This window comes from Agelaius phoeniceus, chromosome 6 (genome assembly GCF_051311805.1).
Source record: "Agelaius phoeniceus isolate bAgePho1 chromosome 6, bAgePho1.hap1, whole genome shotgun sequence".
Classification (NCBI taxonomy): Eukaryota; Metazoa; Chordata; class Aves; order Passeriformes; family Icteridae; genus Agelaius; species Agelaius phoeniceus.
Window position 1 is genome coordinate 39663739 of NC_135270.1, and position 23810 is coordinate 39687548.

The 23810-nt window shown below is 35.8% G+C and overlaps 1 protein-coding gene across 2 annotated transcripts in view; it reads right to left on the reverse strand.

The window, feature by feature from the left end:
- The window catches only part of SLC25A21 (solute carrier family 25 member 21), a 232047-nt gene that overhangs the window by 39821 nt on the left and 168416 nt on the right, over positions 1-23810 (reverse strand). For both annotated transcript variants that reach the window (XM_077180463.1, XM_054635672.2), the window contains one exon: positions 15401-15484. In XM_077180463.1, the coding sequence (XP_077036578.1) occupies positions 15401-15484 (84 nt within the window). The remainder of the gene's footprint in view (positions 1-15400; positions 15485-23810) is intronic.

Sequence of the window (23810 nt, forward strand, 5' to 3'; positions counted from 1 at the left end):
CCCTTCTTACAATAAGAGCTTTAGGCTTAGGTGATGATGTCATTATCCAGACATGGCTTTTTTTTTGGTCTCATCAGTATCAAATCCAAGTTTTCTGGTATGGTCCAAAAAGAGCAGTTTAATTTGTGTTAATTCTGTTTTTCTCAACTGAAAGAATAATCACAATTTAGAAAAATAGTAGCATTGGATTTTAGAGCAGTAGAACTATTGGTACAGATGTTCCGGTTTAAGTGAAATGTATTTGTTCAGGACTGGTTTTATAATCAGCTTTATTCATAAGCAATTAATCTCATGGCTTTACAGTAGCTGTTCTTTCAGTTTCCCAGTCATGGTGCCCACACTCTAAGTTGCAACATGTAGCCCTTTGTCTCAGGGTCTGTCCTGGCAGGACTTTGTGGAGATCTGTGGACACACATGGTGGTGCTCTGACCACATCTTCCTCCCTGCAGCACTCCGGCCAGCTTTATTGTTTAAGTGTCCTCTGGGTAGGATGATGATCTCTCTTAGGCTGCTAAGCAAGCTTTGCGGCTGGCTCTAAGGACAAAGCAGATTTTGTCCCACACTTCTCAGGGTTATAGAAAGTTCTGCTAAACACAAATAGGTGCTTAGTTTAGTTTCTTTTCTGATGAAATACTGTCAAGCAAACATATGAAGTCAGTAGCAAACCCTGAGGGCTAACAGAATTCTTAGTTCAGCTGTTTTTCAGTGATGGGCAAGCAGTGTCATTTGGATGTTTCTGTTATAGTTACACATATATAAGTACTTTTTAATTAACTTCTTCCTGTGAGAGAATTTCCATTCACAGGTGTTTATAGAGTGGTCTCATATGAATCACAGAAGCAGAAGCTTTGGTCATGCATCAGTTAAGGTAGGAAATGTAGACATCCAAGGCTAGCTGGAATGCTATCAGGCATCCTCACATTTCACCATTGCTATCTGGAACATTTTCTTTGACAATGAAAACTCTATCTAGATTTCACAAATGAAAAGAACTGCAATTAAAAAAATTAAGAAAAATAGAATAATAGATAGTGATTAACCCATATATTATAGGTACTTTCTACAGTCTTCTCTGAATTCAAATCTTATACAATTTCCACATAGACTTGTAGAAATGCCAGACATCTGTTGTCACAATCCACACATACGACAGAATTACAGGTGTCTAAATTCTGCTTCTCTTGCTGAACATCTTAAAACTTAGGGCAACTGTAAAATTAAGAAGTGTGTAATTTAATATAATGTCTTAAACACAGGCTTAGGTAATATGCCAGAAAAACCTTAGAGAGGTAGTGCAGAAAAACTTGGTAAACAATCTGTAAATTTGCAGGTCACTAATGAATGTGGAAATGGTGAAATGTTTATATAGAGCCCACGGCACTGTAGACTATAATGATCACCCAGCAGGACAGAAGCAAATTTACATGCTCTGCTCAGGAAGGCAACGTGAGCTTCATTTTGAATTAAGTTACTTACCTGGTACAAAAGGAATCAAAGAAGGTTCTGAGGAGCAGGCAAGCAGCAGCAGATTATACTGCTCAAAAATCCTGGATTTTTTTTTTTTTGTTTGTTTTTTTAAAGTGGAGTGTTTGAGCATTTGTATAGTCTAAGCAATAAGAACCAGGATCTGCACAATTTAGTTTGCATTCAAATTCGCTCTCTTGAAATTGAAAACCAAATACTATTGCTTACATACAGCAACAAGGATATATTTGTGTAATCTTTTGGTACAGAATTCTTTCCTTCTCTTTTTGCTCTTCTTACTTCCACAGTTCCCCAGACCCCTTCTCTATCAAATACTCCCTAAGAATGCATTTCATTTAGGAAGTATCTCAGCATTAACACACCAAGATGTACAAGTTTTAGTGTATTTCTACTATTGACCCTTCTCTTCTTACATTTTTTGATATATTTATACCCGTTTTCCTTTCTATATCTGGTTTTGGTCATCTCACTGGAAGCACAAATGAGGGCACTAACATTTACAAAGCAATGGGAAAGAATAAATCTTTATGTAATACTGCCACTAGCTAGAGTATGAAAATAAGGTCTGTATAGCCATTACAGGTTGAACTTGAGGGGATCAATTTTAAAGTAAAAATAAGCATAAACATTTAAGCATTTAACATACTGCCATATATCTTATAGTAAAATGATAGTTCCTCTCCCAGGAGCAGGATATCTGTTAGGTCATTTGAAAGTGGAGTTGCTATAGCAAACATTCTAGCCAGTAACTAAAAAGTTATGCAGAACTTTCACGGATGTGAGTATTTTAGTAGCCCCTACACAGCTTAAATTGTTGTCCACACAAGGCTGGTAACAAACAAAGTGTAATGCTTGTACGGCTTACACCTTAAAACTGTGCCTTATTTTTCATATGTATACCTATATTCCTATACCATAGAATATAAAAAGAAAATTCATCACCTTGATGTCACCAGAAATTATTTTACTGAATTAGAAATTGTTTGGGTACTGTCTGAACTTTCCTAAACATTTGCAAAAAGCATGAAATACAATTCAGACTTTGGCCACAGACCAATTCTATTGTCCTTAATAATTTTTAAATTTCATCTTCATTCAGAGAAGCTTCCAGAATAATGCCAACAAGCAAAGAAAGCTATAAATCAGAGCACAAGGTTCAAAACCTGGTGTAGGAATTACTGGGATGATCCCGAAAAAAAAATCTTTAAGAAATAGTGTATGAAGTTCTGAGCCCTTCAATCTCATTTCTGATTAGCTCATGAGTGATCTTTCAAGTCCTGTGGTCAATTCTCTTTATGCTTCCACATTTAATCCAAATATTTGCACAGAAAATCAGCATTAATCACAGGTAAAGCAAGAGTTCCCATAAAATTACTGTTTAGGTGTAAACTTGCATATAGTAAGGAAGGAGGAACTGTATCTTAATGGCAGCCCTGGGCTGTGCTCCTTAAAAGGGAAAAAAAATTGCTATAAAGGCTTTAGCCAACAGAATAGTTTCCACTGACTTCAGAAGGATGCGAATCAGGCCCCTAAAGTACCAACTCACTTAGTACTGACTGCTAAATTTATAGCACTTATTTTCTTTGAGCATAACAGCATCCATTCATCACAGTGCAGTAACAAAGCTGTAACCTGATCTATGACAAATATTACGAGCCTAATGGCTGATGTCCATTACTGACGGGAGCTGCTCACCATTTAGAAAAGATTGGCACTGAAGGATTACTGAGCAAACATAGCACCTGAAAAAACTTGCATGCAGGAGTCTGTCATCAGGTGTGTGATCGAGGGCATTATCTGAGAACGCTGGCTCTTATCTTCGGTTGGAAACTGCTGGAATTGCCAACAATTCTCAACAAAGACCTTCCGTCATGGAAGGCTGATACACCAAGCCAGTCTGGTGGTGGTTTACCTTCCCAAGGCTTCATTCCTTTTTATGGATCACCTGAGACCAAGCAGCACACCAGTCTTTAATAGCTTAAATAGCAGGACAACCTAGCAAACTGATGACAATCAAGGGAAAACCAATCCTTTTCGGTAGAAAGACAAAATTCCAAGCATTCCCTCACAGTAGCTTAGAAAGACCTACTTTAAAACCTGCATTTTCCCAAACAGGATGCTAAGAAAACTTTCCTGCCACTGATTCCTAGCATTTTGCAACTTTCCCTATATTAAACTGCTCGATAGCCAAGTTTTCACCTTTTAAACCAATACAACTGTTTTCAGGAACATATTGAATTGACATTTACCCTTTTTCTTTATGTAACACTAGATAAAATTATAATTATAGAATTTTGAAGACTGTAGAAGAAAATTGCTATTTGTACAAAAATACACTCATTTTTCTTGTTGTTATATTACAGCTTTGAAAGTTATTAATTACTTGCAACTATCAACATGAGTGGTCAGAGATATTTTATTTTTCCTTTTAATTTCCCGTATTTAATTTGCACAGGAGCTTTTTAAATGTAACTGAAAGTTTTGGCTTGCCCTTTTACATACTTAAAGAAAAGCTAAGTGAATTTTGATGCTTAAATTAAATTACCCATTTATAAAGGAAGTATGAAAAAAATGAGATGAAGTATTTTTATACAATTTTGCATTTTCAAAACAGAGACATATATGTGAGAATATTTTAAAACAAAAGCTGAAATGCTGACTAGCTAGTAATTCACTTTTATCCACAAAAATTAGGCCAGATTTAGTCGTCTAAATCACAGTAGCAATCAAAAGAATAAATACTATCTATATACTAAATGGTAAATCAGATTGAAGTTAGATGATATTTCCAATAAATGTAGTGCAGAAAATCAGCTCTTAAAATACCTAAGACATTTTTATGAAGTATTTTATACAGAAAAATAGTTGAATTAAGACATAAATGGAATATATAATTTGTTGCAATAAGGGTTTTACAAATTAAAGAAGGTACATTTATCAAAATTAATTTCTTAAGTCAGGATATAAAGTTAGTTTGTGTGGGATTAAAATTACAAAAAAATAGTTTAATTAATAAATGTTTTAATGGTAAGTGGTCTGAGCTCCTATCTAGATAAGGAGGCAGCAGGATTGTAGAAGCATTTATCCCAACCACAGAGTTTAACTCTACAGAGAACAGTGAAGGGAAGTATAGGGTTTGGCTACCTAATTCCTATGCTTCAGAGGTGTTTATTTACTATAGAAAAGTTCAATTTTTCAGAATGAAATAAACCCTAAAAAATCATTCTGTTTTTTTGAGACAACCAGTGTATGATAGTCAGCTACAAAACAGCACGTATACAAGTTCAGGCAGAGCTAAACTACACAAAAATAGACGAACACTGAAGGCAAGCGATATAAAAAAACCCATCAGAATTGAGCTTGTATTCATAACTGGAGCCAATGCTTCGGTCAGAATTACTGCCTCATATGCTGCTTGAAAACTTCAGAAATTGACTCTGAAGTGCCTGCTGGCTCACAGTGAAAGCAGCTCTCCAGCTGGATAGACAGAATGCAATGGTGCACTTTATCTGGGCTTATATGCATGCATTCCTGCAAGGAGATGCAGCGTGTTAGACATACACTACACTTGATGTAGACAGTTTTGGAATGAAATAAAACTATTTTTATTGCATTAAAGCTAGTATTGATATTTATAGGCTAAAGAAACCACAGCATGCCGTAAGTTGCATAAGCAAAGAACATGAAAACTGAAAAAACCCCAACCTCATATGTATTTAGAATTTTATTTTCTTTGACGAGGCCAATAATATAACAAGCAAAATAAACTATTTATTTTTCACAGTTCGATTCTCTGAGTCATATGGAATGCAATGTGCCCTGAACTATGAGTTAGCATTATACAGAAACACACTCTTCTAAAATATTTCCATACTACATGCTAATTCCATTTAATCTTGTTTTATTTAAGATGCATTCCATGGAAAATCTATGTAGCTGTCAAATATTCGTAATTATTTACATTGCCTTTTTATTTTGATTTGGCACACTGTTTTGGAGGAATATTTATGGTTAAGCATGGATAATCTCAACATCTGGATTACTAAATTTCTTTCAGAATGTGAAGCATGATATACAGGAAGACTTCAGTTTGGGTGAAGAACATTGCAAAGAGAAGAGGGGCTGGTGGTGGTGTCAGGGATGAATGATCAGCTTACCCAGCAGTTACTGCTGCCATGGCAGCTCTATGGCTCAACAACAAAAAGACTGCCTTCCTAACAAAGATGTATTTTAGAAGTTTCTCATATAATGCATTTTAACTTCCAACATTAAAAAAGAAAACAAAGTAATTTACTAGGAAAAAAATTGAAGAGACCTCCACTTTTAATAATACAAAATTGTTGCTAAAACTATTGTAAGTAATATGCAGTTAATCTACCTTGAAAATAAGAAAACTATGATTATTGAAAAAATTCTACTTAATCCAATAGTTTGTCATAGTCTTACTACAGCTTTGTCATTTACAGTTAAAATAATGAGCAAATGTATATAATGTAAAGAGCTCAGTTATTTCTGAAGTGAAAATGTTTTATCACTGAATAAAGTACTTGATGTGGCATAGAATCTTGATCTGCATTTTTACAGATGTAAAAATTTTAGTTGTTCAAATCTATCTAAGTTACATACAAATAAAAAATTGTGGACTATAGTAATTAAAAGGATTGGTATAAAAGAGACAAAGCTGTGTTTTCAGACATAGCCAGTAAAGAAATGAATTTAAATGAGGTAAAGACACTCAGATTAGACAGAGATATAATAGTGCCATTATAAATAAGTATGAGATATAGTCTAAGAAATATGCTAAGTGTACATGGTTTGGTTACTTAGGTCAGGACACAAAAAAATTAATGAGAACTTTTCTCTCACCCACTTCAAACTACAGCTTAGAAACTTTTATTTGAAAAACAAAGCTTTTGACCTAAAACACTGTTGCTCATTTTCACAGGCATGCTTCTACAACTAAAATAAAAATGCTTTACTTTGCATTTTATGCTGTCTGCCAGGTATTTCCTGTGAACATCCCATCTAAAATCTCTTGGTTCTAGTAACTAAAGTCTGTAAAGAAAATCCTGGCAAAAGTGTAGTTCTAAGCTTCACAAGCAGCCATTTTAAACAGAAAGCTGGTTTTGTTGTGTTGACAATCACATTTTAAACTGATTCCTTCCAGATGAAAAGATGCTATTTCAAACAATGTAATAAAAGTGTGAAGTCAGCTGTTCTAAGGACATAAAAATGATTTATCTGTTCTGTGGTCACTTTTTTTTTCCTTCATACAGTGGAATTTTTATTTTAAAGAAGAGGTTATCAAATAATAGCTAACAGAAGCCCAAATTACAGAGAAGTAAATAACTACTTGACTTTTAAAGAAACACATCACGTACCTGCAATTAATTTTGCACCTCATGATGCCTCCTCTACCGTGTTTATGACATGTTTAATGCAATGGCTAGATTTACATAACTGAAAAATAGCTAATTCTTGGAGTTGACTACTGACAATCATCAAATTTCAGAGCTTTTTTCCTTTGGTAAGAAAGAGTTTTCAGATAGATTTCAGATTTTTTTATCTGCCTGTAACTGGGCAGCCTTGCCTCAGCTCAGATTTGAGACACAGTCCCCCCCATCTCTCCATCCTGGTTTGAATCAGTTTCTCATGTTTTAAATACAGGTTTCAGTTGTGGAGACTTAACGGCACTTAAGAGATATCATATCAGAACAAGCAAGATTTTTAGGGACAGATCCCCAAAAAAGCAGCATGATCCAAAAGTATGGCTTAAGCTTAATTTGCCATTTAGCAGTAATTCCTGAAATCTTTGTTCAGGGGATATGCAGCCCTGGCTGTAACTAAACTCTGAGAGGACTTTTCCTAGCCTGAAAAATTCTCGCTAGCTGAAATTTTCATACAGCCCTAGGGGAGCCAAGGAAGCCGTGGAGGGGGACAACACGCACGGCACAGCCTGTCCGAGCTCTTCCCACTTTCCTAACTCTAGGTGGCTCCCAGCTCAGCGGCACCGAGGCACGCAGGTTTCAGGGCTCAGAGGCAGCACCATGTCCCTGCCTGAAGTGAGGGGAACAGTGCCAGGCAGAAATGTCTCCATCAGGGTGCCAGGAGCAAAGCCCTGCTTGGAGCACCCCGGAATGTCCTAGCAGCTCACCCCTTGAAGCACGGCAGTCTTTCACACTGAGCCAGCTACTGAAGCAGAGGAAATTCATGGCCATTTTCCTGGGCTACCAAATTTGGCAGACAAATTCTTCACTTTCAGAGAACTTAAACACATTCAGTGAATTTGATGATAAAGCACACTATGGTGTTTTCTACATACTAGATCTAATAGAAGGTTTATTATAAGTGCAATTATCACACTGATCTATTTAAACATGATGTTTGAAACCATCAGGAACCTAATGTGGCAAAATGACAAATATCCTTGAATGTTAAGATAATAAGGATTAAACAATTTAATTACATTGACCTTCTGAGTAGATAGATTAAAAGGGACTGAAACAATTCTTGTAGTTATCTTTTTACTTCTTTAACATACGCATCTTATGATGCAGTCATCTGATTCCAGGGAGCTACTGCTATAAATACTAATGTTATAATGATTTCTATATATATTATAGTATTAGAAAACAAGACATGTGAGAAATCATTTCTTTAAGGCTAAAACTATACGATTATGAAAATACTTGAAAAAAAATACAACAACTTGAACCTTTACAAAATGAAGATCCTACACCCAGTGTGAGTGTACCTCAAGTGGCATTAGCAAATGAAAACAACTAATGCCAGTTAATGTCTGGCCTGTTTACTTCTAAGATGCTTTTAAGATTTGCATGATTTTATTGTGTTTTGTTCCTATGGGAAATAAATAAGCGTGTGTTTCATCTTTAAAGCACATGATTCTCAGAAATTATTCTCTTTAAAAGAGTGTTCTTGTTTACTGCGTTGCCATATATACCAGATTAAATTTTGCAAGTAAAATGTGTGTCTGTCAGTAATAAAAATGTGGTTAGTCAAATGCTGCCCTTAGTTACACCACCGTAACTTCAGTGTATTTCAGACAGCTACACACATAAAGTTTTTCACATTCCAAAGCCATTTTTTTATGTTTTCAAGTGTTAACATATGAAGATGGGGGTAGGGAACCTCCAGTCAGGAGCAGAGAATTCTTGCCTGAATGGGATGATGAAAACCTCATGACAGTAACATCAGTAAACACTGCTGACTCTGGAGACAGTCCGGGCTGTGGAGCAGGGAGCTCGCCTTGCACTCAGGAGATCCAGCTTCAGGCCTGAACCTGCCACTACATCCATGGCTGCTCTCAGGCAGCTACTTCATAAAATGAGCTGCTGATTAAGTCTCCAGAAAACCACTCAATTATTGATACTGAACCTGTATGAAATAATGCAATTTTGTGTCCAACACGTGTTCCTCAGAGCTTTGATATTAAGGTGCTACAAGGGGCCAAATAAGCAATATGCTATCAGGCTGCTCTGTGAGAACCACCCGTGGGCATACTCCAATCCAGGTCTACTTGACTCTACTTGACTCACTTTACAAATCAATATGCCCATCTGTACATTTGAGATAATGGTACTTCCTTCTTCTGTGAAGTGTTTTGAGACCCATTGGTTAAAAGAACAACTATCATCTTTATTTTGTGACTCACTAGTGTTGCAAAAGCATCCAGCCACTTAGATTTGTTGGCACTGGATTAAGAATTGGTTATATACAAAAGAAAGCCTAATGCACATCACCTTCACATAAATACACAAAAGATGTCTTCTTTGTGGTCATATTTGATCTAAAACCTTTTAAGTATAATATAAATCAATATGTTAAAGTAAATGATCATGGAAATTCTGACAGTCAAATTTTATGCATTCCTTTAATCTTGAAAGTAGTCTTTATGATTACTATATTCAAGGCTATACCATAATTTAAATTTTATGTCTCAGAACCCATTCAGAGTAAGAATAAAATTTCTGATTTTAAGACACAAGTGCAGATAAAATAGAGACAAGGAAATGAAACTGAAAACAGTAAGACCAGATATTGCACATAGGTCCGTGTAGACCAAGGGGTAAAGTGACAGTAATTGGCATAAGAACAGTTTTAGGGAAAGAAGATCTATCACTCTGCATATATACGTTGTGGACTATGAAGAAGCAACTCTTACTAATTAGCTAGGAGAAATTCTGAAATTCTTTGATTGTGGGACACCTAGTCTATGCTAAGGCATTGTTTTTCTTTAATTAGAATTCTCAATTCAACAATTTTTATAGAACTCAATTGACACTTTACATTTTGGATTATATTATTTCACAAAGGAATGTGGTAATTATTTCTGATACTCTAAAGTACAGGTTTTTAGTGAAGTCTGCAATAAACACAATAGTATGGCAAGAAGATGCCAGTGTAGAATAATGTAATCCATAGAATAATTCTACAACATGACAGAAGAAAAGAAGAAAAATTAGCAACATACTATTAACTATGTGGATGCATCAGGAAATATACAGATAGACATTTTGGTGGTGTAGTAATTTTTTTTTTTTTTTTACTATCTTCAGGCTCACTTTAGTAAGGCTGGTACAAGTCTTAAGAGCCTGTAAGTGTGAGACAGGCCAGTAGGACTTGAAGAGAGATGGATCTATATATAGATTTTTCTCCTCTTGAAGTACAAATGCTAGCAGACTTTCCTCAGTGCTCAGATTGAAGTTACTGTTGCTGAAGAGGAGGCAGAAAAGGTATCTGTGCTTCAGTTTGCAAGATCACAGTTTCTGAAACTGTCAGTGTAGGTGAGTCTCTACTAAGAAATAAGATTCTTGAAAGTAGCAAGCAGTCATGGGTCCAAGTTCATTTCTGCTCCTCCTGGTCTGAAGTGCTAACGAGAAACTAAGGAGTGGGGCAGATAGCTCTTTGTGTGTGGGAAATAACATCTTAATCTACAAGTTCTTCTTCCCTCAGAGCACTGAAAGCAGACCCTTAAGTCTGGTCTTTCAATACCACAAGAATTTATGCCTCTAGTAAGCTGAAATTAATCTCTCCTTTATAAATGCACACTCCTTTATAAATCCCCAAAGGGATTTTTGGTAAGACTAACAATGTCATGCCTACCTGGCTGGAAATTTCAGTATTTGTATCCTGTGCAACCCTTATTTGGGAGCAGGAATGGTCAGTGGTGATGTTGGTGAGTGCCAGAGACTGGTGTTTGCCTGCATGGCTGCCAGCTCTGCCAGTCTCCTTCCCTGACCTGCTGGCATCTAGCAGCAGCAGAGTGTCTTCTGAAGTCAGGTGGGAAAGCCAGGCCTCAAGAGCACTGCTGCAGTCTCTCCAACACTTGTTACCATGACACACAAGGCAAGACAAAGGAGAGTGCTAACAAATTCCTTAATTGATGCATCATCGCTGATATCACACCAAGCAGGAGCCCTCCAGCTTCTGCATGTTTGCTGATGACTCTGCACTCATCCAGCTCCTGCTTAGTCTTGGCTGTTCTCCCACATACTCCACCCATAGCTGACAAGTTCTGTGCAGGTTTATAACCCCATTAACGCATGACTCAGAGTGCTGCTTATTAAAAAAAAGGTGTGTGTGGTCATACAGACAATTATAGGTACAAGAGAGGTAAGGTGGTGCTGAGAACAAGATAGGAATAATTATAAAGCTATTGGACTGTGTAAATGTGGAGGTAATTGCTCCTTCCCAAAGCAAATTAAACATAAATAATCAAATAACTCAGCAGAAGTAGTGAAGTCTCAAATTAATGACAATTGTGTTTTGCAATTTCCCAGGACCATCTAGCTCTAAGAAAGGCTAACAAGCACTTTAAACTGTAACTTATTGAAATGTTGAATTATAAAACTGGAATACAGAACACTACTACCCTTCCTATTTCAGGCAAGTTAACAAATGAGAAAGTAACAGGTTTCTTGACTGAGTGTCCCAAAAAACCCCAACTATAACCCAGAACATTTACTGTTAAAATTATGAGCCCATGAAAATCCAAGTTTATAAAAAGTTGTTTACAGACTTGAAATAAAAGCATCCATCATTTTAATGCTGTAACTGCAGATTAAGACAATGCAGATGGGCATAATTTTCCATTCTTAATATGAGACACAACACCATGTGTCTTTAATATAGATACAACATATACATTCAGCTAGAACATTGGTTTATTCTTACATTTTAAATTCCAACTTAAGTCACTATCTCAAAAAAAGCAAGTGAGTACAAATGCAGTAAAGATCAGTCATTTAACACAATCTAAAATGTTATTTGTAGGATCTACAGAGAATGAAAAGTTTTCTCTATTAATGCTTTGAGTTAATCCTGTATCCAAACATTTTTCCCAATAAGCATCAGATTATTTTTATGTTGGCTATAAAGCTGTCACTCCTCAATAAACAGACATGCTCCTGGTGGGTTTACCTCACTGTCAAAGATCTGTCAATTCATGCATCATCTCATAAGTGAAACCAGAGAACCTTTACAGCACAGCTCCTAGCAAATCCATCTGAGCAGAGGCTGCTCATCACCTGAGAGCATTCCCACCACTGCAGCTCCTGTGCAATTGGTAGTGACTGGATGCTCCCAAAACAAGTTCACAAAATCCCTGAAGTTAATAGTCCTGCCTCCCTTTAAAAGAAAGTTATGTGACCTTTAATGGTCTGCTCAACTGAGCCTTCGTTTAGTGAGTCTCAATTAAATTTTATGTTTTGTGGCTCCCATTTTCTTGTAAGACAAGAAAAGAGTTCAAGGGATGGATCCTCCTTTGAAGAATTTAATTCCCCATGAAGAAAATGTATTTCCAGTTAAAGAGATACTCAAAGTTTGGGGGAAGGGAGTTTTTGTAGAACTTCCTGTTGGTTTTTTTTGTTTGTTTGGTTTTTTGTTTTGGGGTTTGTTTGTTTTATTTTTGTTTGTTTGGTTGTTGTTTGTTTGTTTTGTTTTGTTCAAAGATTTCTAGTGTTTTGTAAAGATGAATGAGTTTTCTGATTCTTTGAAATGGACAGTGTTCTGTTAGTGATTAGACAATTATTTCCTCTCTTCTTTTCATTGTAATGAGGACAAAATCAGAGGGATGGTTAAAGAATTCTGGCAGTTATTTGTGATGAAGCTTTCCATGAAATCACCAGATTGCTCCAGTGATACTGTAGCAATATAGTACTGGTTGATTTTCATTAAGAGCCACTGCAGCAAATGAATCATTTGCATATGTGTTCATAAAAATAAAAAATTCCTAGGCTGACTCTGCATACTTAACCTCAACATAACAAGGTCAAAAAATTAAGGCACAATGAAGTGCCTCACCTGAACTGGGCTTTGACATTTTGGCTTACCTTAGTTGCTACTACTGAAAAATTTAAGTACAAATCAGCATAAGCAATATTCCCAAATATAAACATTTTCAGGGACAGGCCATTAGTAACACTTCTTTTACCAGTGTGTTTCTTTATTTAGTTAGGGGTTTTTTAGACAATTTGACATAAAATCACAGCTCCAAAAGGGAATTCAGAGTGCTGGAGAAAGAGGCCTAAACCCTTATTTGTTTAATTTAGTTCTTTCCACTTTAGTTTATGCCTAAACTCTTTATAGATTAAGATATTTAGATATTTTCAGAAAATGCCACAGACCATTGGGGGTGTTTCCTATTGCCAATATGAAATAAACATGGGGCATAAATGAGTTTCTTATACCCTACTCACAGAGTTACACACCTGAGTCTGAACACCTCATAAACTGATTTTGTTTGCTTAGTATCTAAATGTGAAGCCCTTTCTTGGGGCTCTCTTCTGCATATTTTTGTGGCCCCATGAGGAATGGGTTATCAGGATTAAAGGTTTCCACAAACTAAAATAATTCACATTCCACCATCACTTCCTTCACAGCTGTTGTAATCACCATGCTCCAGAAAACCAGACAACTTGTGAAGACAGGAATGAAAGACTCATGGAGTCATACAGGTTTTTCAGAAATTAACTGATTTCTTTTCTTATTTTTATCTGAAATTTAACATTATAATTCATCTGAGATTTTTTATCTCATTCTTTTTCCTAGTGCTTACTACTGATGTCTTTCAATGTGAATTTCTGCCTCTGTCTATCTTCCTGGAGAAAAACAGGTACTCATGGCATCTGCTTTTTGACTGTTTGCATTGATTGCTTGAATTGAGTATTGACTGCTTTTGAAACAGACAAGTCAAACTCTGTATTAGCTCTTGTCCAACAGAAATTTGATCTAATCCATTGCTAAACTGTGATTTAAATATATAATATTTTCATGTAATCATCTTCTTTTTCCTGCTCACAGATTCATGACTTGTTACAAACATTAAATATATTCTGGTTTATTTCCAGTATCAGGGCAAAAGAGTTCCATAGGAAAAAACCAATGAATGAAAAAAATAGTGAATTATCTTGGAAAGTGTCTCTTGATTTAGACTCTTTCTCCAGATATGAAAAACACTAGTGAATTGGGATGAGATAAACACTGTTTTCATACTCACTGACTTAAATATTGAAACTAGTTTTCTATTTAAAAATAGTTCTACATTATCATAAATATTAATACCTCAATAGTTTTCTTTCAAGAAGCAATACAAGTTAATGTTAACTCAGCCTAGAAAAACTCAGAAGCCACAGATTATCATTTGTGTGGAATCTTTTCAGCTTTTAACTTTTTAATGTCTTTTGTAGTGAAAAAACATAACATTAATTTCTCAACAAAAATGAATTTGCAACTAATAAGGGCATCTGCAACAACTTCTTCTTCCAACATCATAATGAAACCTCTTTGTATGTCCCTACTTTCTCATTTCAAACTATCCAGTTCTATATGGAGGTGCTTAGGTAGGTTAGCTTAGCTAAATCTCACTGCAAGAAACAAAACTGATCTAGTTATTAATTTTCACTGCTCATCTCACCTCTGTTTTTCCAGTGCAGCTTGTGGATGCAAGAAGTCAATGTCTCACTGCACCTATGCTGCCTCCATACCCAGCATCTGTGCCACTATATACAGGAGCAGTTCCATTTTGATGAATATTTAAGTTGGACTCATGATCCAGAGGTCTTTTCCAAACAAATTGATGCTGTGATACATGGATAAAAAAAAAATTGGGTTGCTATGGTATTAAAAAAGTCTATGGAAAGCCTGCCAGCTACTCAAAGCTGGGTTTTACTAATTAGAGTTACCTTGATTAAAGGCTAGCTTCCAAAGATCTCCTGTGGATAACAGGCTTAACTTTAAGCATATGATTGATCCCATTACATTCACTGGCTTTAACTGGACTGCTCATAAAATTAAGCCTATATTTAAATGCCTTTCTGGATCAGAACCCAAGTCCCTTAGAAGAGCTCAGGCTTAGAGCAGCAGTACCTTATGATATGATTCAAGTATGATTCAAGTAACTGATGAACATACCTGTTTTTGCCATATTCTGTCAAACTGAAAAGCTGTGGAATTTTGCTTACACAGGTCCTGAAAACATTGTCTCCCACAGGTAACTGGGAATTCCATTTCATCAGAGCTTGTAAACAGGTGATACACTCAGCCCGAGCTGCTTACTAAACCAGGATGACACACGAGTGAAGATACTGGAATACACTGGAATACACTGGAATACACTGGAATAGCAGCCATCCTGCTCCAGTGCTGAAGCAGGGTTTGCACCAATGTCTCGATGCAGCTGTGCATTCTTTGACATATAATAACCAAAAATGGCATTGTGAGTCTAATTTAGACTAATCAAGACTTTTCAAATTGTGCTCGTTATGTAAGACTATGTCTGCCAAATTCTTGCAATTGCAAAAAGAAGAGTGGAATATAAAGAGGATCTAATGTCTGGAAAATGGGTGATTAAGAAAGGTTGCATAAAATTGACAATTTTAAAAACATATACTCTTACCCCTCTCGTTGGAAAATAGTCCTAAAACAGTCCCCCAGGCTCTTGTAACTGGTTGGATCAGTTTTCCCTCTTTGAATTTGGAACCTAAAAAAAATACAATTTACATCACAGCATGAGAAGTCAGGGATTTTAAGTCACTTTTAACTTTCCAATTATTATATAAAAGGAGTTTTAAAGGGTTTTTTTATGTCTCTGATTCATTATTATATACTGTTCCTGATATACTTATTAACACTGTTTTCATAGAAGCTGTTAAACCAAGGAAAACTAGAGCTTTAGTAGTAACTTTTTTTGTAGTTTATGGAACTCACAGTATAGCTATCACCTTTGACATTTACACCTCTTTCTAGTTGTTTGAAAAATAAGCTGTTAACCCTGTGCCTGATCCAAAGCCCACTGAAACTAATGTGAGTGTTTGAGTCAAACCCTGCTTTTGAAAATCTGGAATGTAATACTATCGTGTGTTGCTCATTTTTATATCTGACACAATTACAACAAAAATCAAACAGAGACATGAGCAGATATTAGAGAACCATTCATTTTTCATAATTCAATAATAAGATGAACAATAAAAGCAAGCAATGAATTATTCTAATTGAAACCTTATTTTCTCTATTCAAATTTTGACAACAATAAAAATTTCAACATGAAGCTTGTGGCCTTGAAAGGAAAATCAAGATTATGATTTAAGATTGTAAACTTCTTATTGTTATGATTTATGGATAGCAACAGTGATTTAACACACTATATTATTTTACTAAGTATCTCAGATAGAGGATCCTATTTCTTTCAGTTTAAAAACTGCAGCTGGCACATTCAAGTAAATAGAATGGAAATATTTAGATTAATTTTTAGCAACATAACTTCTTTTTAAACTGCTGATTACCAAATAGCACTAAACAATAAAAAGAATATTGCTGTTGGCAATTCCAGTGTAAAATAGCCCTACATCAGGCAATCATTATACTGGTTTTATTTCTGGTTTCAAGGAATAATTCATATTACAGTCAAGTACACCAGTTGTCACAGGTACACTGCTGTTCTGAGAAACATCAATTGTTACTCATTCTGATCACGATACTGGATCTCATTTAACTGAGATAACGAATCAAGGCATTTTTAACTCAAGGTTAAGCAGCAATTTTCTCCTCTCTCACAGAATTCAGTAAGGTCAAGTCAACATTTGCATTGTGGCAAAAGGCATTCATTGTTTTGAACATCAGTATTTTTGTGCTAACACAGCTAAAATTTTCTTCAATTTGAGGAAAAAAATTCAAGTGATGCAATTCTTTGGGCAATTATGAAGGCAAGCCCACACCTTTTTTAAAACAGTCAGAAGGAAACACTGAGTCCCTCCATAGTCCTAATAAAAGTAGTTCAGGCACATCTGGGATCTCTATCTGGGGTAACCTCTTTTATTAGCACAAGAACTTGCTGCCAAGTTGGCAGAAAGAAGAATGCTATTCAAGAGGCTTACACTCAAATAAGAGCTGGTGCATAACATTTTGTCTGAAAAGATCCCTTGGGAAGGCTAATAGTTGAAAAAAAAAGCCTCAATGCCATCAGCATAGTCCAACAGCAATACCAGCTACAGAAGCTTTTACATTGTGGCAGTCAAGCAATCCAAATTATAACAGAACCTAGTTGCTATGCACATTTTAATATATTTAAGATTTAAGATTGTTCATACACCTCAGCTCAAAATTAAAAATGTCTTTCTTTTTCTTAAAGGAAACTTGCAAAAACTCACCTCATACTTTCTCAAAGTATTTAAAAATAACATTTTCTTAACCCAAACACTTTTCCTCAAGTTTCAAGATTTGGTGTCCTTGTAAACTCAAAAAAGTACCACAATTTCTAAAGCAGCCTTTGAATAATGCACTTTGGTCTCTTTCACCCTGCAAATGCTCAGCAATGTCCTACTTGCATGTGTGTAAGGTTCCCCACTAAATCATGCATGCAAAACTGTTTGTTGAGCTGGGGCTTTAATTCCAGAGTCACAGTGGATCTCAACAACATAGTGAAAATATTTATATAATTCTGTTTAACAGCTTACACATTGGCAACTTCTCAACTAAATTTAAATTATTCAATAAAAATACGTCTTTTATAGCAATAATGTAAGTAATGGCATAAGAAATGCAATAATCGCGTTGGCAATTTATGTTTTATCAGATGAAGGATAACTTCTTGCTAAAGAAGTTAAGTCAAAGAAGCTTTACATTTATTTCACATGTTTGTTTTAATATAGATAAGACTTTAGTGTTAAATGAGTCCATTTGTTACACTGAGTCACACAAATAACATATTCTTTCCTTTAGGGTTTTTGGATCCATTCCTTCCCTAGTAAATCTATTTTACAGCTTTAACAGCAATTCTAAAATACATGCCAATTATGTGCTTCAACCTAGATCTGCGAATTGGGTTCTTTGATTCAGAATTGCTTGCCTCAATAAAATCATGTGTAACTTTTTAATGAACTAACTAATTGATCACCAGCACTTGTTATAAGAAGCTCAGGGAAGAGCTGAAAAATATGTTTGTTTTCCTGGGAACAGCAGTGGCAGCCTCTATTAGTAGTCTTAATAACACAGAAGAGCTAAAGCATTCCCTTAAAAGAAAACCCCAACCTGGCCTGTTTTTAATGATTGTTTAGAGGAATGAACACAACTGTGGGATATGTAATGGCTTTCTCTGCTTCAAACCCGTTCCTTTCTAAAAGCACTATAAAACCACTGAATTTCATGCATTTTTGAAAGTTGGATGTCTGCCTTGTATCCTTTCAGCTTTTGCTAGACCAAAAAAGATAAATTCCCCTCTAAATACCATTGGAGCACTAACTTCTGATCTAATAATTTTGAAGTGTGATGGCAGGCAGCCCTCAGTGACATGCTGAACAGCCATATGTGCAGGAATGCTTTCCCAGGGCTGGGATGGACGACCTCCTACTCACTACCAGCATCCAAGAATTGTCAGAAGTCACTGGACACTCCAACACACTGTGTGTTTCCTGCAAGCTTTATCACTTTAAAAATGAGCATCAGGCTAACTTTCCTCCCCTGTCATTTTCCTGCTTCTTGGCTTTCTGGGCAGAATGCTGTGGTGCTGAGCACTCCCAGCGCTCACTGAGCTGGGGGAGGCACTTTGCAGCCCATGTTGCCTCTTCCAACCTGGGACCAGCCAAGGCATTTACTGCCTGCCCCCTTGGCCCCTTGCAGTTCCTACATCCGTCTCCTGTGCCATGAGGGACATCACATTTTCTTTTTCTGGCTTGCAGCAACAGTCCAAAGGGCTTGGTCTTCCATGTCTCCTTTGAAGGAACAGTACCTTTGCAGTAGCTACACGAGATACCAAAGTGCCCTGATAATGTTTAAGAAGAGAACATTGGGGTCCTTCCCTGTTCACTGCAGAAGACACATGTTTGGGATCTCTATAAAAAGTGGGAACCCTGTAAAACTATTTGAGGTTTTGGGGTCTGTTCAAAAGGCATTGAAAACTGATGATCTAAAACCAGGGAAATATTTTAATTTACCCACACTAATCAATGCTAAAAATTCTACTTGTGAAAAGAATAAACCTAAATTATTGTTCTTTTACAAGCATGAGAGAGAACATTTTTTTTTTATGGTTATAACAGTCCTTGATCAATAAGTCTCAATGGGCTCTGCCTGAAATTCCATAATGTAGAAGATGCTTCAGTTCTTTCAGCACTTCTCTGAACCACTTATCATTTAACAAGTGATCCATCATGCTGTGGAGCAATGACTCTACACAAACACATGCATCTGTTTCCAATGCCTAACTCACAGTCCTTGTTGGTTTTTTAATAGCCAGCATTTCATTCTGAGTTCAATAAACTCCTCAGTCCAGACCATGCTTTTCTGATCCTATTCCTATTGCAAAAGCCCTCTAGGTAATCTTTTCTAATAGAATCAATATCTATAGAAGAACAAATAGATGCATGTTCTTTATAAAAAAAGATTCTCTCACATCCCTCTATAATTTGCTAAATTTTTTGTTCATGTTTGCTGAATATCTCATCAAAGTTTTCTTGTGCACGGCTGCTACTACATTATCCAGATATTTAGTGTTTAAAGCCTGTTTACCACAACATTACCTAAAAATCCTCCATATTTTATTTACTGATCTGGGGTGGAGAAAGATTTCTAATTCATATTGACATTGTTTTAGCCATCTTAAAATCTAAAAGAAAGAAATCAGTATTTTCATATCTAGATTGAAGCACATAGTGAGATTTAAGACCCAGTTATGTAGGACAACCACAGTGTGATATGGAGCAGTCCAGACTTGTCAGATTCTTGCCACTGGGTTTGCAAAGACCCTTGTGCATAAATCCCAGAATTTCTTGCTGGTTTTATGCAGCACTGCTGACTAGTTTGTCAACCACAGAGTTCAGAGGGAAAGAAAAACACTGACTCATAGAACCAAGCTTTATACCAGGCTGCAGTGCTTGCCAAGGAGTGGCAGCCTTAGCTGTATTTTCCTTCTCTGCATATCTCAGTAGGATTTTATCATACGTTCTACTTGGTTTTGAATACAGCTCCTAACATTTCCATTCATGGCTGGGGTTTGTGCAGTACCAGAGCAAATAACCTTGGGAACTGACGTATATGGGTGCTATAAAGAAGATAATTACATGGCATAACAGCAAAACAAATTAAAATATCTGTGCAACTTGAATTTTAAAACAACTTTAAAATAAATGTACAGTCTTTGGAAAACTGAAAACGTGTACAGCTTTTTTGCACTTTCAGTAATTCCCATGATTCCAGACACTCCTAACTGTATTTACCACACCCTTATACATGTTGATAAAAGAATGTACAGTCTGAAGTTTTATATAAATATACATTATTTAACAGTTAACATACTTATAATAAAATAAAATAACTGCATTATATTTTTAAAATATTTTCATTTGTTAAGTTAAACATTTATTCAGGTGTTACTATGAGTGGTATCTACTGATGCTTAAATTTCATGCAAAACTTTGGACTGGAAAATGGACCTCAATAATATAATTTATTTCACTTTTTGGCTCAAGTTCTTTGAGTTGCTTATGTTACTTATAGGATAATAACTAAGTTGAGAGTACAATTCTGTCACTTATTTTAATAGTAAATCATAGGAGCTGTTAAAGAGCTGAATATTACTTTTCAAACAAAAAAAAAGCCTAATTATTTTAGGCAAAAGATAGAAGTTTTGCTACTGCAGAGGTTCATATTTTGAGTGTTCTAGTATTGCTATGATGATTATTTAACTGTGAAAAGCATATAAGAATATAATAAAGTAGTAACATAAAGAACAGGTAAAGACGAGAACTTATTCCAGTTATTCTCCATACTAGCAATAGATTTGTCTCAAATCTATGCCAGTTAGATTTAGTAGCTGAATTTTCTTAAAGTTCATATTTACCTTACAGAAATAAACCAAAATTATATATAGTGAAGCAATACTAAAAATTATTTCAAAATTCATCACAATTAATTTCATTTTGTTGGAATTAATGATGCTTGTTAAGTTTATTCACCCCATTGAATTTTGGAGGAATTTGTTGGGCTTTTTAACCAAAAATAAAAAAAAAAGGAATAGCTATAATGGAAATAATTGTAAAGATACCCTGGAAGGTTTCTCTGCAGAGTTGATTTTTATATCAGTTAGAACGTCAACTATCAGCTATGATGGTAAAATAAAAAACTACCAAAGAGAAACTGATGATTTCTACCATTTAGAAATGTGTTTATCAAGCATTTCATCTCACAAATGTGTCTATTCCACACCTGATCTCAGCCTTTTTGTAATCCAGATCTGTTCTGTCCTCTTGCTATCTGATTTGCACTTTTGTCTCTGAGAAAAATACCTCAGAAATTGCCATGAAAAATAGGTAGGGCAAAAGGAGGAACCACCACCAGCAGATGAGAAAGGAGCAAATGCCCAAGGTCTGAATAAGGGTATATTCATGGCAAAAGTTACAGCTAGATCAACAACAGGCTTGGCATTTTACAGCAGAATTTAGATGGAACACGTTGGCTGTTCTGATCAAACTGAACCCAGTAAGACCATCACCACCTGTGCCCTCCTTTTAGATTGGCTAAAAGCAATTCATATAAACCCTCACAAAATACTTGGTCTAAACTCTTTCACCCTGGATGATGAGAACTTACCATCCATAGCTTACTCTGAACTTACAATTTTTAACAAGTATTTTTCCTAAATGAAGCACATCATTAAATACAAAAACTGTGAAGTCTTAAACATGAAAAAACAGCTTCCTTCAGCCAGTTGTCTGAATGTGACTCTTACTCTTAGACCAGAGAAAAGTACACTAATCAGAAGAACAACTTGATCTTTCCTGTACTTCCTATTTCTTTTATAGATGACCTTCCCCCCACTCTTGCTTTTATATTCAGGCTAAGCAGCACATCATTCCATCAAAAATATCAGTGGGGAAGAGAGCACAGTACAGTAAATTTATTTTTATTTATTTAATTTTTTAGACACTAAAGCTGTATTTTTTAAAGATACTAATGAAGAACTCTTCTGATTTTTTTTCTCCTGTATTGATTCTTCCATTGTGTGCATGGGACAAACATGCAGTAGCTATAACATCAGAAGGAAATTTTTCTTTACATGTAGTTTTAAAAAATATTAATGAAAAAAATAACTTGACCATAAGCAGGTCACATTAATCCATTTAACTTTTTCATGCAGATCTACTGTTGTAATATTGCAGAAGAATAACAAAGAAAATGTAGTCATAGCACGTATGTATGAATAATTTCATGTTTTCCCAAGGAAGAAATTCAGCAGAAACTAAGTTCAAACAATAAATATTTTAATAATCTAATTCCATTAATGACTGTGTGTGTGGAGGGGGAGTTCTAAACAACAAAAACAAAAGTAGTGAAAACCAAAACCTTTTCATTCCACACTAAAAACCAGTCAGAGAAACCTCATGAATGTGTGAGTTCCATTTTATTCCATGGATGAAAATACTGAGAATACTTGAATTCCTGTTTTACAACAAAGTGGACATATGGATTGAGGCTCTAGGCTGGAGTCCTCCCCACCTATTACACATGCACAGCAAGAGCTGCCTGTCTTCCACCCCAGCCTCCAGGGCCTGGAATGCTCTTGTGTTTCCCAGGTCCCAGATACCACTGGCAGCTGTGGGGTTCTACAAGCTCTCCAAAAGTACCAGCCTTTCCTCATGGTTAAGGACTTGTAAATAATACATATTGTTATTATCCTTTAGAAATGTCTCCAGTGTTCTTCTGTGTGAAAAGCCCATCCACAAGTCCTGCCAGAGCAGGAACAGCTCCGGCTGGCCGCTCTGCCAGTGCTGTGGCTATGTACAAGGTACATTTCTGTCAGTGAAGCTTTGCTTTGGCTGCCTAGACACAAGTTCTGAGCATTAGATGACAGCAATGATCATAAAAGGGACAGCTATTTGAAAGATCATGCAGTATTTTGTGTGAAGGATTGTGCAGTACATGTGATCTTAACACAACAAGGTCAGCCAGGATGTGCTGACTGTAAAAGCAATAGGTAAATTTAAACACTACTTGTGTTTTCTGTCTGCATCTTCCTGCGTGTAAGGCACTTAGTTACACTGGTGAAAGAATGTGCAGAAACCAGGAATGGTAAAAAGAGCATTTTGTTTTTTACAGTGATGCTTTATTTCTGAAACCTTTGTAATATCTATTTCCTAAGTGAAAGCAACCCTCCCAAATCTATGGACGTTTTTGAGCCTTATCTAAGCTGGACAAATCATTCAAAATGGCACCACAAGGAATAATTTTGTATTGTCAGAGATGGTGGAGCTATTTGTGTGATTTTAAGTATGAACAGTCACTCATAGCCTAAGATATCAACAGAAGAAATCTGGTTTTCATTAGTTTTGAATAAAGTCTTATATGTTTTCCTTCAAAACAGCTTATAGAGAAACAAGGGACAAACTGATGAGGAATATAAATTAATGACTAGAAGACATTTCACAACAACTCATATATTATATGATAATTATATTAGGGCATGCAGTCTCATGTATGTATGCAGTCTCAGTTCAGGGAAAAATGAGAATGTGGTTTGGCTGATTTCAGTGTGAAACGTGTCTGCTAAAAAGTGTTCAATTTTTTTATCTCAGTTAAACTTCTATTACAAAAATGTATGTCCTCTCTTGACCTCTTGTTGGAAAGCAATTCTTGTGTCCTGTGACACTACTGTGATCTATGACCCTTTACTGAGCTTCTGCAAATTAGCATTGTTAAAGAACTGAAATGTAGTTATCAACACTTCACCTATCAGTTAAGTAATACCAGGTTAGAAGAGTAATTTTGCTGCCTTTAAATGGTAGGGGTATTCTCCATTACTCCAAAGAGATGCAAAG